The sequence below is a fragment of the Megalobrama amblycephala genome, linkage group LG4, assembly GCF_018812025.1.
Source record: "Megalobrama amblycephala isolate DHTTF-2021 linkage group LG4, ASM1881202v1, whole genome shotgun sequence".
NCBI classification, from domain to species: domain Eukaryota; kingdom Metazoa; phylum Chordata; class Actinopteri; order Cypriniformes; family Xenocyprididae; genus Megalobrama; species Megalobrama amblycephala.
Window position 1 is genome coordinate 54,491,702 of NC_063047.1, and position 19,718 is coordinate 54,511,419.

The 19,718-nt window shown below is 39.3% G+C and overlaps 1 protein-coding gene and 1 long non-coding RNA gene across 7 annotated transcripts in view; one reads left to right on the forward strand and one right to left on the reverse strand.

Moving 5' to 3' along the window:
* Window positions 1-7,546: 7,546 nt before the first annotated feature.
* Window positions 7,547-19,718, forward strand: part of zswim7 (zinc finger, SWIM-type containing 7) — a 183,532-nt gene continuing 171,360 nt past the window's right edge. For 2 of the 6 annotated variants that reach the window (XM_048190055.1, XM_048190059.1), the window contains exons 1-3: window positions 7,618-7,754; window positions 8,292-8,381; window positions 9,749-9,770. In XM_048190055.1, coding sequence (XP_048046012.1) covers window positions 7,643-7,754; window positions 8,292-8,381; window positions 9,749-9,770 — 224 coding nt within the window. In that variant the 5' untranslated portion in view covers window positions 7,618-7,642. Of the gene's footprint in view, window positions 7,755-8,291; window positions 8,382-9,748; window positions 9,771-19,718 lie in introns of all 6 variants that reach the window. The other 4 variants (XM_048190057.1, XM_048190053.1, XM_048190058.1 and 1 more) reach the window with 4 other exon arrangements.
* On the reverse strand, window positions 13,471-16,783 carry LOC125267960. Its single transcript, XR_007184749.1, has 3 exons — window positions 16,010-16,783; window positions 15,241-15,273; window positions 13,471-15,135 (listed from the first exon to the last, which is right to left on the reverse strand). It is a non-coding gene; the product is annotated as an uncharacterized LOC125267960 (long non-coding RNA).

Below are 19,718 nucleotides of genomic sequence, written 5' to 3' on the forward strand. Positions count from 1 at the left end.
TTCAGACCTCAAAGTCCAGAGCCCGCTCCAGCCAGTGAGTTCACTCCAGAGCCTGCTCCAGTCAGTGAGTCCACTCCGGAGCCCTTTCCAGCCAGTGAGTTCACTCCAGAGCCCGCTCCAGCCAGTGAGTCCATTCCAGAGCCCGCTCCAGTCAGTGAGTTTACTCCAGCCAGCGAGTCCACTCCAGAGTCCGCTCCAGCCAGTGAGCCCACTACAGAGCCCGCTCCAGCCAGTGAGTCCACTCCAGAGCCCGCTCCAGCCATTGAGTCCACTCCAGAGCCCGCTCCAGCCATTGAGTCCACTCCAGAGCCCGCTCCAGCCAGTGAGTCCACTCCAGAGCCTGCTCCAGTCAGTGAGTCCACTCCGGAGCCCTTTCCAGTCAGTGAGTCCGCTCCAGTCAGTGAGTCCGCTCCAGTCAGTGAGTCCGCTCCAGTCAGTGAGTCCGCTCCAGCCAGTGAGTCCGCTCCAGCCAGTGAGTCCGCTCCGGAGCCCGCTCCAGCCAGTGAGTCCGCTCCGGAGCCCGCTCCAGCCAGTGAGTCCGCTCCGGAGCCCGCTCCAGCCAGTGAGTCCGCTCCAGCCAGGGAGCCCGCTCCAGCCAGTGAGTCCGCTCCAGCCAGGGAGTCCGCTCCAGCCAGGGAGTCCGCTCCAGCCAGGGAGTCCGCTCCAGCCAGGGAGTCCGCTCCAGCCAGGGAGTCCGCTCCAGCCAGGGAGTCCGCTCCAGCCAGGGAGTCCGCTCCGGAGCCCGCTCCAGCCAGGGAGTCCGCTCCAGCCAGGGAGTCCGCTCCGGAGCCCGCTCCAGCCAGGGAGTCCGCTCCAGCCAGGGAGTCCGCTCCAGAGTCCGCTCCGGAGCCCGCTCCAGCCAGGGAGTCCGCTCCGGAGCCCGCTCCAGCCAGGGAGTCCGCTCCGGAGCCCGCTCCAGCCAGGGAGTCCGCTCCGGAGCCCGCTCCAGCCAGGGAGTCCGCTCCGGAGCCCGCTCCAGCCAGGGAGTCCGCTCCGGAGCCCGCTCCAGCCAGGGAGTCCGCTCCGGAGCCCGCTCCAGCCAGGGAGTCCGCTCCGGAGCCCGCTCCAGCCAGGGAGTCCGCTCCGGAGCCCGCTCCAGCCAGGGAGTCCGCTCCAGAGTCCGCTCCAGCCAGTGAGTCCGCTCTAAAGCCCGCTCCAGTCAGGAAGTCCGATCCAGCCAGTGAGTCCATTTTGGGTGAGCCATCGCCTCACCCTCATAAGCGGAGGAGAAGGAGGAAAAGGGCTTCCTCCGTCCTACAAGGCCTGGAGACCACTCTAGTGGTTGTTCGTGGGCTCTCCAAGTGCCTTGCCCTGCCGTCGCCACCGAAGCGCCTTGCCCTGCCGGCGCCACCGAAGCGCCTTGCCCTGCCGTTGCCACCGAAGCACCTTGCCCTGCCGCCTGAGCAACCCGAGCCTGCTGCCATCACCGAGCTGCCCGCTCTCCCTGATACGGCCACGGAGCAACCTTGGTCTGCCCTCCTGCTGCCGCCCAGGCTTTCTGCCCTGCCGCCACTGCCCAGGCCGTCTGAACCGTTGGAATCTGCCTGGTCAGTTCCTCCGGCACCACCCTGGCAATCAGCCAGGACTCCAGACCCGCTGGAACCAGCCTGGTCAGTTCCTCCGGCACCACCCTGGCAATCAGCCAGGACTCCAGACCCGCTGGAACCAGCCTGGTCAGTTCCTCCGGCGCCGCTCTGGCAATCAGCCAGGATACCAGACCCGCTGGAACCAGCCTGGTCAGTTCCTCCAGCGCTACCCTGGTACTCAACCAGGATTCCAGACCCGCTGGAACCAGCCTGGTCAGTTCCTCCAGCACCACCCTGGCTTTCAGTGGGGCGCCCTGGATCTGGCCCGCCATCCCTCCCCCTGATCCTCCTCCGGTCCACCTCCCTCCTGAGTTTTTTGTGTTTTTGTGTTTTGTCTGGTGGAGCGTCTGGTAGCCGCTCCTTTGAGGGGGGGTAATGTCATGATCACCAGTGAGAGTGCCCTTTCAGCCACTAGAGGGCACTCCATTCCGGACTCTCGTTTCCACCCATTGCATTCACTACATTACCCATAACGCACTCCCCGGACTCATTATCCCATGTTCATTGCACCAGCTGTTTTGTATCACATCATTAGTGTCTGTCTATTTATACCTGGTTTGTTTCTGCCTTTGTTTGTGGTTCTTTGTTTAATGTCACATACTTTTGTTCCCTGGTTTTCTGTTTTTGCTTGTTTACTGTTTTTGTATGGACTGACCTTCTGGATTTGGACATTTGCCTGTTTTTGGACTTTGAGTTGGATAACCCATTAAAACACCGCTCTAATTGGATCCATCTGTTGTTTCTGTGTGTACCGTGACACTCATATTACAGCAATAATAATATTATATCTCTGCATATAATTATCATACATGATTTCAGTCAATATTAGAATATCTCTGCATGTACTAATCATATATGATTTCAGTCAATGACTTACACAAAGTTGCATCAGAAACAGTTTTATTTCAACACAATCAACATGACACACAATCAAATTATACTCCACAAGAGTTATTTAGAATTCCAACCTGATATCAAACTGAACTTTGCTAAGACAAAACACACAAACAACAACAACAACAACAAAATACCTTGAACACACTATCATGACCATCAATCATCAAAGAGCATTAAGGTTTCCAGATGTTTTTGTGTTTTCTTCTTCCCAGTAATGCTGGAGGCCACCACATGAGGACACTTTTGCAATGTTGCCCCTGTGAGGCAAATGAATAAGAGGCAAAACATTGCTGTTGTTGGGAAGCAAAGGGGCTCAGAAGTCAATGACTACATATCAAGTGGTTATGGTCTAGTGTTTAGGGATCTGGGCTTCCAAATGGAACCAGAAAGTTGTGAGTTTGATAGGGAGATAACACTTTATTTTAAGGATCCAGAATAATGTATTAGTTAAGCATTAATTAATCATTAACTTGTTCACAATGAAGCATTAGTTAAGAATGAACACACTAATGATTAACTTTACATTTTAAGGGTCCTGATTTATGCATTAGTTAAGCAAGAATAAACTAGTAATTAATGATTTACTTGTTCACAATTATGCATTAGTTAACTTATAGTAGAAGTAGCAACTTATAGTAGGGCATATTAGCTCTTATTTTCAAACAATGTACTAATAAAGACAAGTTGACCACTTATTCTAGATATAGGTTCTTATTTACACTATTGGTTTGTTTAGTTATTCTGCAATGTGATCTCACGAGAATGTGTATTTTTACGCAAGTGTGGTTCTACAACACATTTACTTACGTTTTCATACACTGAAACGTCCAATATTGACAGCACTAAAAATTATTAAATGTAAAAACATTTTGCTCTGTTTGTGACTTTCACTGCAAACTTGTTTCAAAAGAATTACATTAAACAAAACTACACTTTAAAACCTTAAAATGAATAAAAAAAGATTTGTTTGATGCCTGTGTCTCCACGTTTTGCTTGCCACTGGGTATGGGACCTGTTTTCTGAGATTCTTTGGGTGAAATTCCCAAAGTGGCGTAGTCAGGCATTCTTTAACTTTATAATTTTTTGGGGGATTTTGTTTAAATTAAATTCATTTATTGAAATTCAGCTGGGCCACCCCTAGGCCCCAGCCACACATATATTATTTTTGTGTAGTGATGTGATTATATTTCTGTACCATTCTATTAAGTTAACTGAACAATAAGCTAGTAATTATGTTTAGTTACTGATGGTTTTGCAGTTATAATTTGCTAAAATAGTATAAAGACAATTTGACCACCAAAGTAAAAAGTATATCCACATTAATTATGGCATTTATTAAGTGATATTCAACTTTATTGAACACAATAAGCCAATAAGGCCAAACTGCCATTAATACAGTACTAATAAAGGCAATTTGACCACCTATTCTAAAGTGAAAGCTACATCCTCATTAATTATGGCACTTATTGAGTGATATTCAAGGTCATTGATGAGAATAAGACAATAATCAAGGCTAATTTACCATTAATACAGTACTAAAGGCAATTTGACCCCCTATTCTAAAGTGAAAGCTAAATCCTCATTAATTATGGCACTTATTGAGTGATATTCAAGTTTATTGATGAGAATAAGCCAATAATTAAGGCTAAACGGCCATTACTGAGAATTTTACCACATATTGGCACTTATTGAATGGTCTCATTGTTATATAAGTATTAATTCATAACTTTTACAGACACAAAACTTTTTTTTGTATGTTTGGATAAATGGTGAAAGATACAACATGGACACATTGGCAACATTTAAACGTAAACATATGATGCTTTTACAGCATAAATACTTAATATTTACAAATCTTTTATATCATAAAGATACACTATATTGCCAAAAGGGGACGCCTGCCTTTACGTGCATATGAACTTTAATGACATCCCATTTTTAATCCGTAGGGTTTAATATGGAGTTGACCCACCCTTTGCAGCTATAACAGCCTCAACTCTTCTAGGAAGGCTTTCCACAAGGTTTAGGAGTATGTTTCTGGGAATTTTTGACCATTCTTCTAGAAGTGCATTTGTCAGGTCATGCAGTGATATTGGCAAGAAGGCCTGGCTCACAGTCTCCGCTCTAATTCATGCCACAGGTGTTCTGTCGGGTTGAGGTCAGGACTCTGCGCAGGTCTGTCAAATTCCTCCACACCAAACTCGCTCATCCATGTCTTTATGGACCTTGCTTTGTGCACTGGTGCGCTATTGAAATATGCATGCAACATGAGCAGTCTGAAAAAGGAAACAAAGAAATTGAAAAAGAAGCAGGTACTAAAGAACTAAAGAAGAAAAGCGAAGTTTGTGCCGTGCAATATTCTACATGTTCAAACTGTGGTGGCCAGCATTCATCTGTCTATCTCAGAGCATCCCACACCATACACAGAGGAGGACAGACACATAGAATAAGTGAACTTGATGCACAGATTGCATATGAATCAGCAGACCTATTTTACTGTGAAAGTGTAGAGGTGCCAGCTCATAGGGGAGAGATATTTACCATCCTGTCCACTTCCAACACAGGGAAGCAACTTAAGGTGAAGACTGACAATGGCAATAACTTGGCAATGAAAGACAAAATAATCAAAGAACTCCACAGAATGACTAAACTGGGAATCAGTAAGTCAGTTCAGGAGCCCACTGAGTAGGTGTCTTCTATAGTGGCTGCATGTAAAAAAGATGGTGCCGTAAGACTGTGTATTGACCATGTCCACCTCAACAAGGCCCTCCTCAGGCCACATCATCCCATGAAAACAGTGGAACAGGTGATCGCTGACATGCCAGGAGCCAAGGTGAAGGCAGTGAAGTTTTCCAAAGATATATGGAGCAGCTCTTTGAAGGACAACCATGTGCAATCATTGTTGACAACATCCTCGTTTGAGGCAGCACAAGAGAGGAGCATGATCTGCGACTCCGGCAGGTCATGGACGGAATACGTGCCGTAAATCTTAAGCTGAACCCTGACAAGTGCCATTTCCGGGTGTCTGAGGTGTCATATGTGGGTCATCTTCTAACTGACCAGGGCATAAACTCCTTCTTCAGGATTATGGAATGGAGCTGGCAGGAGCACCACATGGCAGCATTCATCAGACTTAAAGAACTCCTCACAAGCCAGTGGTGTTATCTGCAGATGCCCCTCAGCAAGGCCTTGGCACCGTCTGCCTCCAGAACAACAAACTGGTGGCATTTGCCTCAAGAGCACTTACAGAGACTGAGTCACGCTATGCTCAGATTGAAAAGGAGCTGCTGGCTATTGTCTGTGCTTGTCAGAAATTCCATGACTACATATATGGCCGTCCAGTGACCGTCAAAACTGATAATCAGCCCCTCATCACTATTCTGAAAGAAAAAAGAAAACACTACACTCAGCCTCTGCACGCCTTCAGAGGATGATGCTTAAGCTGCAGCACTATAAGCTCAATGTGCAAAGAGCTATACCTAGCAGACCTGCCCTCCACTGACTGGGCCGAAACTAGTGAGGACTATGATGTGATGACAGTGGAAGCCCTCTCCTCAAGGAGAATTGAGGAATTGAGTCAGGAAACACAGGCAGACTAGGAAGAGCACCACGGCCAAACAGCTACCAGGTCCAGGCCTGTGAGAAACAGGCACCACCTCCTACATACACCTGAACAATACACCCCACCCACAACAACAGAGGCCCCACTTACCAACAGTGAACCTCTGCCAGAACCCCAGCCTAATGTCAACCAGGGGTGCGTTTCCCAAAGCGAACTATGGTCGTAAGTTCCGTCGTTACCAATAGAGTTCAATGGGACTTACGACCATAGTTCACCAACAATGCTTACGGGAAACGCACCCCAGGTGCAGGAACCACCCGTGGTTTTCACCCGCTCAGGAAGGTTGTACACTGTTTACCAGTTTCACTGTTCATGTGCACTTATATAGAAGGTAAAGCCAAGGGCTAACTATGCTATATACATATAACTGTTGAAACCTTTTTCTTTGATAATTCAATTTCAATGTTATATTCATTTTAAACATATCCAGATATACCCATCATTAAGAAAGGTTATGTAGATTATGATGGGTTCCCTGTGGCACAGGAGATGATGTAGGAGGTCTGGGGGAATAGGGGGGTGGAACACTGGAATGAAGGGGAATGGTATAAAAAAATAAAGAGGAGACCTGAGTTCTACACAAGGTGTCAGTGAACTTGTCTACACGCATCTACAGCTGGTGCACAGTCTTCACACAGACAAGCGCGCGTCAATCTTTTGCTTAATGCCGTTGCGGAGGGTCTATTCTTTTCGGTAAACAAAATGCGCACAAACGTGTCCCTGCTTTTGATATACAATCATTGATGAACATCTTTGATTTTAATGAGGAGAAAAAAAAAAAAAAAAACATATGAGGATGGAGCGTTCCGTGACTAATTTCACCAACCACAGGAAGATCGATTTGTCGTGTCTGTCAGGTTTTCAACTTTCAACCAATTAGTGCCAAGCACTGCCCATTGTCTGTTGATTGGCATTTATTATGAAAAGAATCTCTGGGAAAATCGTGCTTTGGAAATACATGATTCGTCAAATAGGTGTCATTCGTAAATTCAGGTGTCATTCGTAAATTCAGCATTATGAAAAATGGCTTTTTGAAAAAGCACATTTAATTATGAAAAAAAAAAAGATATTTAAACAGTAGTGTGAAAAAGGATATTGTGAAATATATTAAACAATAAATGTTGTTTTCATGGAATTTTACAAATACATTTATTTATTGATTTATTTAATAATTATTGAATTATTTCAGAATAAACTGATACAATTAATTGATGTTTTATTGAGTTCATTATTTATTTAATTATTTCATTTTGAGTAATTTGTCCTCCATACAATGGTTTGCGGATTATTATTATTATTATTATTATTATTATTATTATTATTATTATTATTATTATTATTGAGTTTTAATTCTTTTTTTCCCCTCTCTCTTTTTAATGGGTTTAATTAAATTATTCACGCCGATTGCACTAAGGACCGTAGGTGGCGGTATAAACCAACAGCATGTTATACGTCATACAAACTACTGAAGAAGAAGAGCGTCAAATGACTTAGTGGTGTGGGAAAAACGAACACGGTAAATATCTGAACTGTATAAATGCTGCACGTTACATTTTTTATATATTCAGCAGATATTCCGTCATTTGATGCTTTTAGAAGAGGCCATCGAATCGTCTCGAAGTTTTTCTTTCAGATACAATGTCTAGATGGTAATGTTATTTATTGTTTTTTTTTCAGGTAATTTACAGATCATTTTCCAGTGCTTCCCAAACCTGTCCTGGGAATCCCACACCACTGCACATTTTGTACGTCTCCCTCATCTAACACATATGACTCCAGCTTATTAATGGAGATTGCAAGACTTGAATTGAGTGTCCAATGTCCGACACATGCAAAATGTACAGTGGTGCGGGGTGCCCAGGACAGGTTTGAGAATCACCTGACTAGAGGACATACTCAATATGAACATTTTCATAACATTACTGAACAATTGTTATAGATCGTTTTCTAGTAGTTGCCTTTAATTCAAATTGATAGCATCGTAATAAACACATTACAGCTGTGTATGAGGAAAAAAAGATACTAAAGACAAAGTATTACATAATAAACTACATAATATAATTAATTACAGATTCCATTGACAAGCTTTCAGTTTAAAATCATTTACAGGCATTATTATACAATGATAAATGACAATGATAAAGCATATACTAAATGATTAAAATAAATGAAACATGGTGTTTTAGTTTTCAGGTATATTATGGACTCGTCTCTGCGTTCTGTTGCTGAGCAGCTTCTGAAAGACCTTCAGAGAACTTACTCTGAGACAAACCAGAGTAAGTTTTAAACTCACAGGATCACTGCCAATTCACCTGGAAGCCATTGACTGATGAAACATATTCCCCCGGTTTCACAGACAATGCTTAAACCTAGTCCTAATTTGGGCTGTTTTAACCGAAAGCAACTTGCATTGACATATCTTTAAATATGACAGTGCCATTTTTTGTCTCAAGATGCATACCAGTAATGTTTTTTTCTAGTGAACATTTATAAAAGCTACTTAAATGCCCTAATTAAACTAAGGCCTAATCCTGATTTAGGCTAAGCCCTGTCTGTGAAACCGGGCCAATAAGTAAAGGAGAAATATAGTTCACTAGACAACTACTATACATACTACTACACAATGAGCTGATCACAGTCTTCACTGACACACACTGTGTACAGTGGGGTCCAGAGGTCTCTAATCACAAGTGTGCATATATTTAGATTTTTTTTCTAATATAATTTATTTTCTTTACAAATGATATCAAAATAATTTGTAACAAGTTGAGGGGAACATTTTCAGTTCATAATTACAAATATGAATTTTTGTAGTATTTGGGTTTAATATTTGTTATGATAATCATGTGCTTTGCATGAGTTGAGATGGTTCCAAAGAGCATCTATGCTTTGTTTTAAATTTGTCAAAATCATTACAATTTCATTTTTTTTTCCCCCTAGGATTCAGGGTGGTCTCAGACATAAACGGTTTAAAAATAAAAGGCTTAGGCCTAATAATAAAAATTAATCAAGTGAACGGTGAAGTCAGTGAACTTTCACAATTAACATTTTGATTCTTTAGTTTAGAAAACAAGACTCTAGCAATAGCTGCAATTTCTAGCAATTTATAATACTGACACAGGATGGCGCACTAATACCAGGTCTATCAGACAACAGCACGTCTTTTTAAACACCACTGCTGCAGTTCACAATTGTTTAAAACAGACAACATGTACTGTGGGGTTGTTTTGAAGTTTCTTATGGCCTATGGTATTGAGGTTTTCTTTAGTATACCATTCAAAATATAGGGACTTCTGCTCAAGTCCTAAAGCATCATGTTCCTCAGAGAAGAATCATGTGACACTGCTGTTCTGGAGAAATGGCTGCTGGAAATTCAGTTTTGCCATAAAAGGAATAAATTACATTTTAAAATATATAAAATACAAAACAGTTGTTTTAAGTTGTAATAATATTTCAAAATATTACTGTTTTCACTGTATTATTGTAGCCTTGGTGAGCATAAGAGACTTCTTTCAAAAACATTGAACAATCTTTAATTATTCCAAACTTTTGACAGCCAGTGCTTTTGTGCTTTATACACACACTTTTCATATTTATAAAACTGTAAGCAGTATTATCTCTTTTTTTCCCCTCTTTCATATAGTACCAGATGACCTACTAATAGCGTAAGTATTTACCGGTTTTCTTCTTAACTTATACAATATTTTGAGGTTTGGCCTTAAACTACAGGCTGGTAAATATTTTGAATGCTCTTGACCCGAGGTTATAAGGTCAATTATTGCCAATGTCTGTTATTCCCACTGAACACTGTGTACAAACCAGCTCTTAACTCTCAACTGCCAGATGCACTCAGCACAGGCTTTTTCAAACATGCACGCATGTCTTTATGTCATTGTCTGTATCTTTACGTCATTGTCTGTATAAATCGTGACTTTAAAAGAGTCCTCAAACCCACAATGACAGTCATCAGGCCACCATAGAGAGAAGCACTAAGCCACAGTAATTACTCTTCTGTGGGTATCCCATTCCTCCATAAATGGCTGTTCACATCACAGGTCAGAACTTTTTGCTTTATTGGGCAATTTATTGTGGTTTCCATGTCATCATCATGTCATGTTTGCTTATGTCTGCTTTCCTTCAATTAGAATGTGGTTGGATGAATTTCAGATGATTTCATAATACCTCAGTATAAGTTGTTATTATAGGCTTGATTTTAGAACCATATTGGCTCAAATGTGAACATTTGTTTTTATTGTTTTTTGAAGACAGGAAACAGCACATGCTTTGGGTTAAAAGTGAGAACTGAGGTTTTTTGCTCCAGCTTCCTTGTTCATGTGACTGTTTTATCTCATCCTGTATGGTTTCCTGTATGTAGAGAGATGAATTCTCAAGTTAACTCAAGTTAACACCTGACTTGTTTGGACTTTGGAGCATTTGTTTCGGAACCTGTCACGTTTTCTCCTTTAGTTCGATCCTTTTAGGCATTGCTATCTAGCTGCTTTGAAACAATCTTCATTGTAAAAAGTGCTACAGTAGGTACGGAAAGTATTCAGACCCCCTTAAATTTTTCACTCTTTGTTATATTGCAGCCATTTGCTAAAATCATTTAAGTTCATTTTTTTTCCCTCATTAATGTAATGTACATTAATGTACACACAGCACCCCATATTGACAGAAAAACACAGAATTGTTGACATTTTTGCAGATTTATTAAAAAAGAAAAACTGAAATATCACATGGTCCTAAGTATTCAGACCCTTTGCTCAGTATTTAGTAGAAGCACCCTTTTGATATAATACAGCCATGAGTCTTTTTGGGAAAGATGCAACAAGTTTTTCACACCTGGATTTGGGGATCCTCTGCCATTCCTCCTTGCAGATCCTCTCCAGTTCTGTCAGGTTGGATGGTAAACGTTGGTGGACAGCCATTTTTAGGTCTCTCCAGAGATGCTCAATTGGGTTTAAGTCAGGGCTCTGGCTGGGCCATTCAGGAATAGTCACGGAGTTGTTGTGAAGCCACTCCTTCATTATTTTAGCTGTGTGCTTGGGGTCATTGTCTTGTTGGAAGGTAAACCTTCGGCCCAGTCTGAGGTCCTGAGCACTCTGGAGAAGGTTTTTGTCCAGGATATCCCTGTACTTGGCCGCATTCATCTTTCCCTCGATTGCAACCAGTCGTTCTGTCCCTGCAGCTGAAAAACACACCCACAGCATGATGCTGCCACCACCATGCTTCACTGTTGGGACTGTATTGGACAGGTGATGAGAAGTGCCTGGTTTTCTCCACACATACCGCTTCGAATTAAGGCCAAAAAGCTCAGTTTGGCCGGACGGCCAGCTCTAGGAAGGGTTCTGGTCATCCCAAACGTCTTTCATTTAAGGATTATGGAGGCCATTGTGCTCTTAGGAACCTTAAGTGCAGCAGAAATGTTTTTGTAACCTTGGCCAAATCTGTGCCTTGCCACAATTCTGTCTCTGAACTCTTCAGGCAGTTCCTTTAACCTCATGACTCTCTTTTGCTCTGACATGCACTGAGAGCTGTAAGGCCTTATATAGACAGGTGTGTGGCTTTCCTAATCAAGTCCAATCAGTATAATCAAACACAGCTGGACTCAAATGAAGGTGTAGAACCATCTCAAGGATGATCAGAAGAAATGGACAGCACCTGAGTTAAATATATGAGTGTCACAGCAAAGGGTCTGAATACTTAGGACCATGTGATATTTCAGTTTTTCATTTTTAATAAATCTGCAAAAATGTCAACAATTCTGTGTTTTTCTGTCAATATGGGGTGCTGTGTATACATTAATGAGGAAAAAACATGAACTTAAATGATTTTAGCAAATGGCTGCAATATAACAAAGAGTGAAAAATTTAAGGGGGTCTGAATACTTTACGTACCCACTGTATATAAATAAAGGGGACTTGGCTTGACATGACATGAGTTATTACATTTGTTGTGTAAACTTGGTTAAGGTATTTATCTGACAACTTTTTATTTGGCCCAAAAAATAAAATAAAACAAGTTTTATTTTACTGTTAAAAAAAGCATAGAAAAACAAAAATCTTACAGGAAAAAGCATTTATTGAATGCAGCATAATCAGTTATTAGGGCCCAAGCCAATGTAATGGCGAAGGGCCCTTTTGTTTTTCTAAGGAGAATAATTTTTTTTCCGTCATCTGGGGCTTTTTGGGGGCCTTAACATGCTCAAAAACTCTTCACACACATTGGAAACTGCGGCCATTAGGATGCCACAAAATATGGGACCCGGGCGTGGCGAGGGGCTCGACAGCGCCCCCTTGAATGGTGTCTGAAAACTTGGTCCATATATCAAACATGCTTGCATATTGTTGTGGCAAAAAATCATCTCCGACTCTACTGCATAAGAGACAAACACGTCCAATTGTCTTTAAAGCTTTTATTTCTTGCAAGAAAGGTCAGACAGGTCATACAGAAACACAAGTAGCTGCAGAGTGTAAGACCAAGAACGAAGGCTTCCCCTCACTCTTATATCGCTAACCTCCAAGGCTGAAGCCTCTGTCCTTTTACCATATTTGGAACATCTCTTAGTGGATGTAACTTTCCACACATTGTTAGCACAGACATGTTTTTAGCATACATCTTGCATGTCCCCATACCATATCTTGCTCTTTCTATTTCTGACATCTATGTTAACACTATGTTAAACATTACCAATGAAGCCAACATCATACCATGTTCCATAAGCATCATATTTCACAAGAATACAGGTAAAAAGCATATGAAAATGACTAATGATTACTTCTACTTCATTTCACATCACACTCTTAAAGGGATAGTTCACCCAAAAATGAAAATTTGATGTTTATCTGCTTACCCCCAGCGCATCCAAGATGTAGGTGTCTTTGTTTCTTCAGTAGAACACAAATGATGATTTTTAACTCCAACCGTTGCCGTCTGTCAGTGGTATAATGGAAGTCAGCGGGAACTTGGACTATAAGAGTAAATAAAACACGACAGACAAATCCAAATTAAACCCTGCAGCTCGTGACGACACATTGATGTCTTAAGACACAAAACGATCGGTTTGTGTGAGAAACCGAACAGTATTTATATCATTTTTTTACCTCTAATACACCACTATGTCCAACTGCATTCATCACTCGATTCGTTTGGTCTGATCGCGCTCTGATAGCGGCAGTGATGTCTCGCGCATATACTTCAATGAGAGCGAGACATCACTGCCGTTGTCAGAGCGCGATCAGACCAAACGAATCGAGTGATGAATGCCGTTGGACATAGTGGTGTATTAGAGGTAAAAAATGACATAAATACTGTTCGGTTTCTCACACAAACCGATCGTTTCGTGTCTTAAGACATCAATGTGTCGTCACGAGCCGCAGGGTTTAATTTGGACTTGTCTAAGCAAGTTTTATTTACTGTTGTTGTAGAAGTTCTCATCCACTACACTCAAAAAAATATTTAACCCCAAAAATTAAAACTTATGTAATTCAATTGCATACAAAATTTCCATCCATTTTAATCACATAAATCCAATGTAAAAAAGTTAACTTTTACTTAAGCTTCCCCATCATGTTCAGTTGACTTGAATTAATTAAATAAAGGTTATGTTAACTGATAAACTGCAATTTAAGCTTGTGTAATACATAAAACTTACTCTTTTAATATAACTTATTCTTACTTGCTTTATATAACTACCTTAAATTAATTTATTTATATTAAATAAATGGTCAAACACATGTTACATTACATGTTAAATTTATTGTCTCAATTGCTGCAGGAATAATAAGAAACATCCAATCTTACAAAAAATAGAACATAATGCAGTATTTCACAAGTTAAGACAACTGTTTACAGCAGTTTTATGCTTTCTCCGAAACTAACACAATGGTTATGGCTCCTTGTTTGACTTTTTAGATTTAGGTCTGTGTGCCAAAAAGTTCATAGATCAACAAGGAACCAAATTTCAACATCAAGCATTATTTTCATATATTCAAGGTAACATTGGGATCTCTCTGCATAGTATGGTAGTCAGTTTGTGCTTTTGCTTGTCTGAAACTTGAAACATAACAGTAAATGGTTACATTCCTTGTAAACGTGTAAAAAAACAACAAAAAAACAACAACAATCAGGACACTTGGGGAAAAAAGAAAAGCAATTTGAGGGATTATATTTGACTTTACATATAACAGGTTTTCTGTTATCTGTCACATTTCAGCATTTAGACATTCAGCAGCCCAAGTGTCCTACTCACAAGTTAACTTCCTGGACAAGGAATAGCACAAGGGCTAACATCTCTGTTAAAGGGTTAGTTCACCCAAAAATTAAATTTCTTTCAGTAATTACTCATCCTAATTTTGCTCCAAACCCCTAAGACCTTCATTAATCTTCAGAACACAAATTAAGATATTATGTGTGTACAACCTCAGCTGCGTAGGAGACTGACATAAAAGGGAAGAAAGTCGTTTTTTTTTTTTTTTTTTTGCGCTCAAATAGTTTTCTTGTCACTTCATAACATTAAGGTTGAACCACTGCAGTCACATTGACTATTTTAACAATGTCTTTACTACCTTTCTGGGCCTTTAAAGTGGTAGTTGTGTTGCAGTCTATCTGAGGTCAGATACTGATTGATTATAGCCTTGTCTGCAACTGCAATGTGTGTGATATCTTTTGTCCAGAAGCTCCTTTGCTGCTGAAAACTTTAATTTGATCAACAGTGTATCTGTCCAGCTGCTATGAACGTTGACAGAAGTGGCACAGTCGTTATCCGCATTAATTCTGCTTTTATCTGAGAGGAAAAAAGGAAGAAGGAAGAGATGGAGGCCTACTGTAGCGGAAACTATAGTAATTTACAAAAAAAAAATCTAATGTAAATGTAAATAACAAAAACACTTACTTAAATTTACTGTGAACAGGTTGACTGAATCTCTCCTCAAAATGTCCAAGTTTAATCTTGTTTCAATTACTTAAACATATTGGATACTTCTGTGATGCTTCTTCCACACACTTTACGTTTCCACAAAACTCACATATCTGAAAGTCAAAAAACAGAAAATCGACATCAACAATTTTACAAAGAAATGAAACAAGTACATTTTAGTTTTAGTACAAGAAAAAATGAAAAAATATTACACATACCATAATTGAGTTATTGTCCCACTGATGAGGTTTCTGAAATAGTAAAGATGACACACTTTATTATTATTATTATTATTTATATATTTTTAATGAAATTACGAAATTACGAATTCATGTTCCCTTTCATGGACACGACTTTTAACAGGATTTCTATTTTTTTTAGTTTATATACAGTTGAATGACAAACACTCTGTCAATTTTTTGGTATATTTCAAAACTGTATTTCAAGTAAAGTAAAATGCACATCGAGATGACAAAGCAGGTGTTTATATATATACTTGTAAAAGTACATAGTCAGTTGAATACATATCTCGAAATGATCAGATTTACAAATACTTGTGTAAGACAATATAATAACTTATATAGATAACGTATTCATTAACGTAGATAACTTAGATAACGTATAAGTTACAATAATGAAGTGTGTTTGAGCAACGTTTTGGCTTATTTGCAATGCAAAACGTTAGCAAAGAACGCTGAAATGACGAATCTGTTATTAAAAAAAATAATTATAATAATAACTCGTAATCTATCTAAATGCGAATATGATGCATGGTGCACCGTCAAGTCGACAGCATAACGTTATCTTAAATTGATCACAGTTACATATATTACTCCTTTTACAGATGAGAAGACCTAAAATAAAAGTTAATAACGGTCAATTCGCTTTAGCAAAAATGCGCCTTCACGCTAAAACTAAGAAAACAAGATAGAATAAACATAAAAATGGTTATTGTTTAAGTTTAAATCGTTAATAAACATATCTTACCTTGTAAAACATCCACATCTATTCATCCAAATCCTCCTTTTCGCTGAGTCAGGCAGTAGATCGCCATTGTGCCTTCAGTTGTTGTTTTTTGAACTCAGACTTCAGTGAGCTTGCGCAACACTTGCATTTGCGCCTTATGGCAACAAATTAAGTATAGTTTATGTAATTTGATCAGGTTGGTCTTGTATCCATTTCTTTCATGTTGTATAAAAGTAATTTGGAGTAATAATAGGTATTTTTATTAGTTTTTAAATATGTTTTATTAGATTTTTTTGCTTAATTTCAAATAGTGGCAAGAATAATTTTTTTGAGTGTAGCATTATTTGACTGACAGACAGCAACGATTGGAGTTAAAAATCATAATTTGTGTTCTACTGAAGAAACAAAGACACCTACATCTTGGATGCTCTGGGGGTAAGCAGATAAACATCAAATTTTCATTTTTGGGTGAACTATCCCTTTAAGTTTGTGAAGAAAGTTAGAAAATGCTTAAGGCTTTTTCTGTGGGGATAGACCCTGTGTTTTAGCAAGCTAAATAGGATAGATAAAGAATGGGCTTTACCCTGAAGTCAAATACCTCAGCCACATTTTACTATCACATTCTTTGAGGATTAACCACTAATCATCCATATTCATCTTAAAGTATCTCATACAGTAAATTTAAGTTCTTAGGTCACATTTATGCTCTTCATTTCTGATCTTCATACAAACAACAAATTCAGATACATCACCCAATCATAGAAATCCTTCATTTTACATTTTACTTCATTTTCCGCATTTGAGGTTACTCACGAACATAGATCAAAGATTTTATCAAAAGTGGGTGTCAATTATATTTTTAAGCTTAACATATTTTGTTATAGTCTGCACTACATCAGTGGTTCATCTCGCAAATTTATCGGTCTCTGCAGTCATCTCAACCAATACAGCAACAGGCTTTTGTGGTAACGTTAGCATAAATACATAAATAGACTAACTCAGATTTACAGAACAGTGGCTTTACTTTGATAACAGTCAACTTATATGCAACTTATATGTAATTGTCTATCTAACGTTACTTTGCTAAGTTTGCAGTTTTACTGCTACCTATGTGCTACCTACAACACTACATATAGGCTACTGTGTTATCAGTCTAGTATCAGCGAGTCTTACCTCTAGGCGAATACGCTTAGTACCAGATGCCCAGGCTGTTCGTCCTCTGGGAAAGTGAATATCGATGGTATCGCGGTGTCCTTCAGAATGGTTCTCTTCATTGCAAGGATATTTGGTTCGTAGTCCTCGTGCTTGAAATGGAGACTACATATTCTGCGTTTTTTTTAGGTTTTCTATAACGGTGTCATCTCCAAACTTCGGGTGTTTGATGGCCCGCAGCCACTGTTTACATCGCTCCAAATCTTTAACTTAATCGGAAAATGATGGAAACTTACTTGTCCTTTCCTGGTTTTGGGTGTACATCCAGGTACAAAGCAATTTAGCACCATTTCGCTGTAAATGTATGAACTAACTCACGATTTATAGAATTAATATGTAACAAAGCAAGCCTAGTTGTTTGAATTTTCCTGGTAATTCCGCCTGTAACCGATAGGCGTGGTTTGGGCGTGGCCTCGCAGGGGCAGCAAAACAAGTGCATTCTGGGAGTTGTTGTCTTTCATCCACATTAGTCAAAAATACATTTTCTGCCTTTTCTCAGTCTAGAAAGCTCCAAATTCAAAAATAATTTCACATTTCTACTACATAAATGACCAATTTTAAATACACATTCATCTTTCCAGGGGTGAAGTACCCCTTTAACTAAACTAAAATCCATCTTTAATTCTGCAACCAGATTTCCTCCAGCTTTCTCTGTCTCTGAACATGCTCTATAAAGAGTTAGAAAAATCAAGGTTATTTTCAGATAACAGATTACACACAATCTCCTGTGTCTGCTCCAGCACTACCTAAAGAAACAGAAACTTTTTTTATTAGTTTGGACACAAACAAAAATTCAAACCACAGCACCCCAAAGATCGTCTACCACCCCAACCTAACAATGGGCACCTGTCACAATTCTTCCCACCTTGACTTCTCCCTTGTATTTTGTCATAAAAGCTCCTAACTTCTCACTGTAACTCACATTGTCACTCTTTTCAACCCAGTCTGTAGTCTCAACACACTCTCTGACAAACAGGACCACTTCATACTTATGTTTATCCCTGTTTTTCAATTGATATTACAATTCTTTCAGTCAGTCTACCCCCTCCAGTGAGGGTCAAAACTCATCTGCTTATACCAAATAGAGGACAGTAGCCCTGAAACCAACACTTCACATTCCATGGTCACAACTTATCCTTCGATATTCCGGCCCGTTGTTTTGTCTCTGAAGACAGAGCCATCTACAAACAGCACGTCCTCACAGTTATCAAATGGTTTAGCAGGTCAAGTCATGGTGTACAGACTTGATCAAGGATTGTCAAACAACAATGACGTTCCTTCTCATCATCCTTTGTTATGTGAAGGTTACTGGGCTCTCTGGATAATCTTGTTTACTGCCAGTGTGTCACTGTTTCTCTGCCGTCAAGTCTACATTTTACTTTTAGCATTGTGATCACACATAGCTGACAGTGTTTAAATTCAGACCCCAAGTTAAATTTAGACAAGGGGTTTTAACCCATGGACGGCAATCTTCAATTTCACAATTCCAATTTTCCATAAATACTTAAATTTACTAATCCAGAGAGTAATTCAAATCAATATCATAAATGACAAAAGTGGTCATAATTACCATTAGTAGACAGAGCTGGATAAACAATTAACTTAAAGCTCGTCCCATGTTCTGTATCGTCTTTTCATCAGATTCAATCAAAATATCTGCTTCTCCAAATTTCTCGTTTCACTTAACCCATCTGTAACGATAAAACACTCATTCACACTAGTTAATGACATATACACTCTCTATGCATTTTCCCCAAACTAACACATATAAAACATAAAGTCCAGTCACTCTCGCACTCACTCACACTAGACACACATGACTATAAACTGCTCACTTTCAAAGTTGCTTTTGGTGTTAATTCTAAAAACACATCTTTAAACTTCACATTGTTCTGTAGATCTTTACTTAGTTTTTTTACATGATCTTTTATTCAGTCTCAAAGCATCTCTGTTCATTTTAATTCTTTATCACAAATGTCAGCTGGGTTGTTTTGGTTCTACACTGTAAAAAAAAATCCTGTAAAAAATGGTAAAAAGTCTGGCAGCAGAGTTTCCAGACGGATTCCGTTAAATTAAAGCAAATAACCATTTCACAAAATTACATACAAAAACTGTAAAAATACAGAACAGACTTTACAGTCAGAATTTATTAAATTACAGTATATTACTGTTGATAATAATTTATTAAACCGTGAAAAAACTGATAAATTATGTCAGATTACGTAGAAAATTACTAACTTTCAGGTTAATCTCTGCAAATTGAAGGTTTTTATGAGTTATTTTATCAAGCTGCTCTGTCCGTCTACAGTTATTTACTTTTAAAATATAGATTTTCCATGTACAATAACTAAGAAATTATTTATAAAAATGCACTTAGCACATAAATTCAAAAACAAATTTTTGCATTTTACAGTATTAATCTTTATTTTTACAGAACCACTCACAACTACAATCAGTCTATAAAATAATAACTTAGAAATGCATAAAAATAAAAACCAATTTCTGTTAAATTAACAAA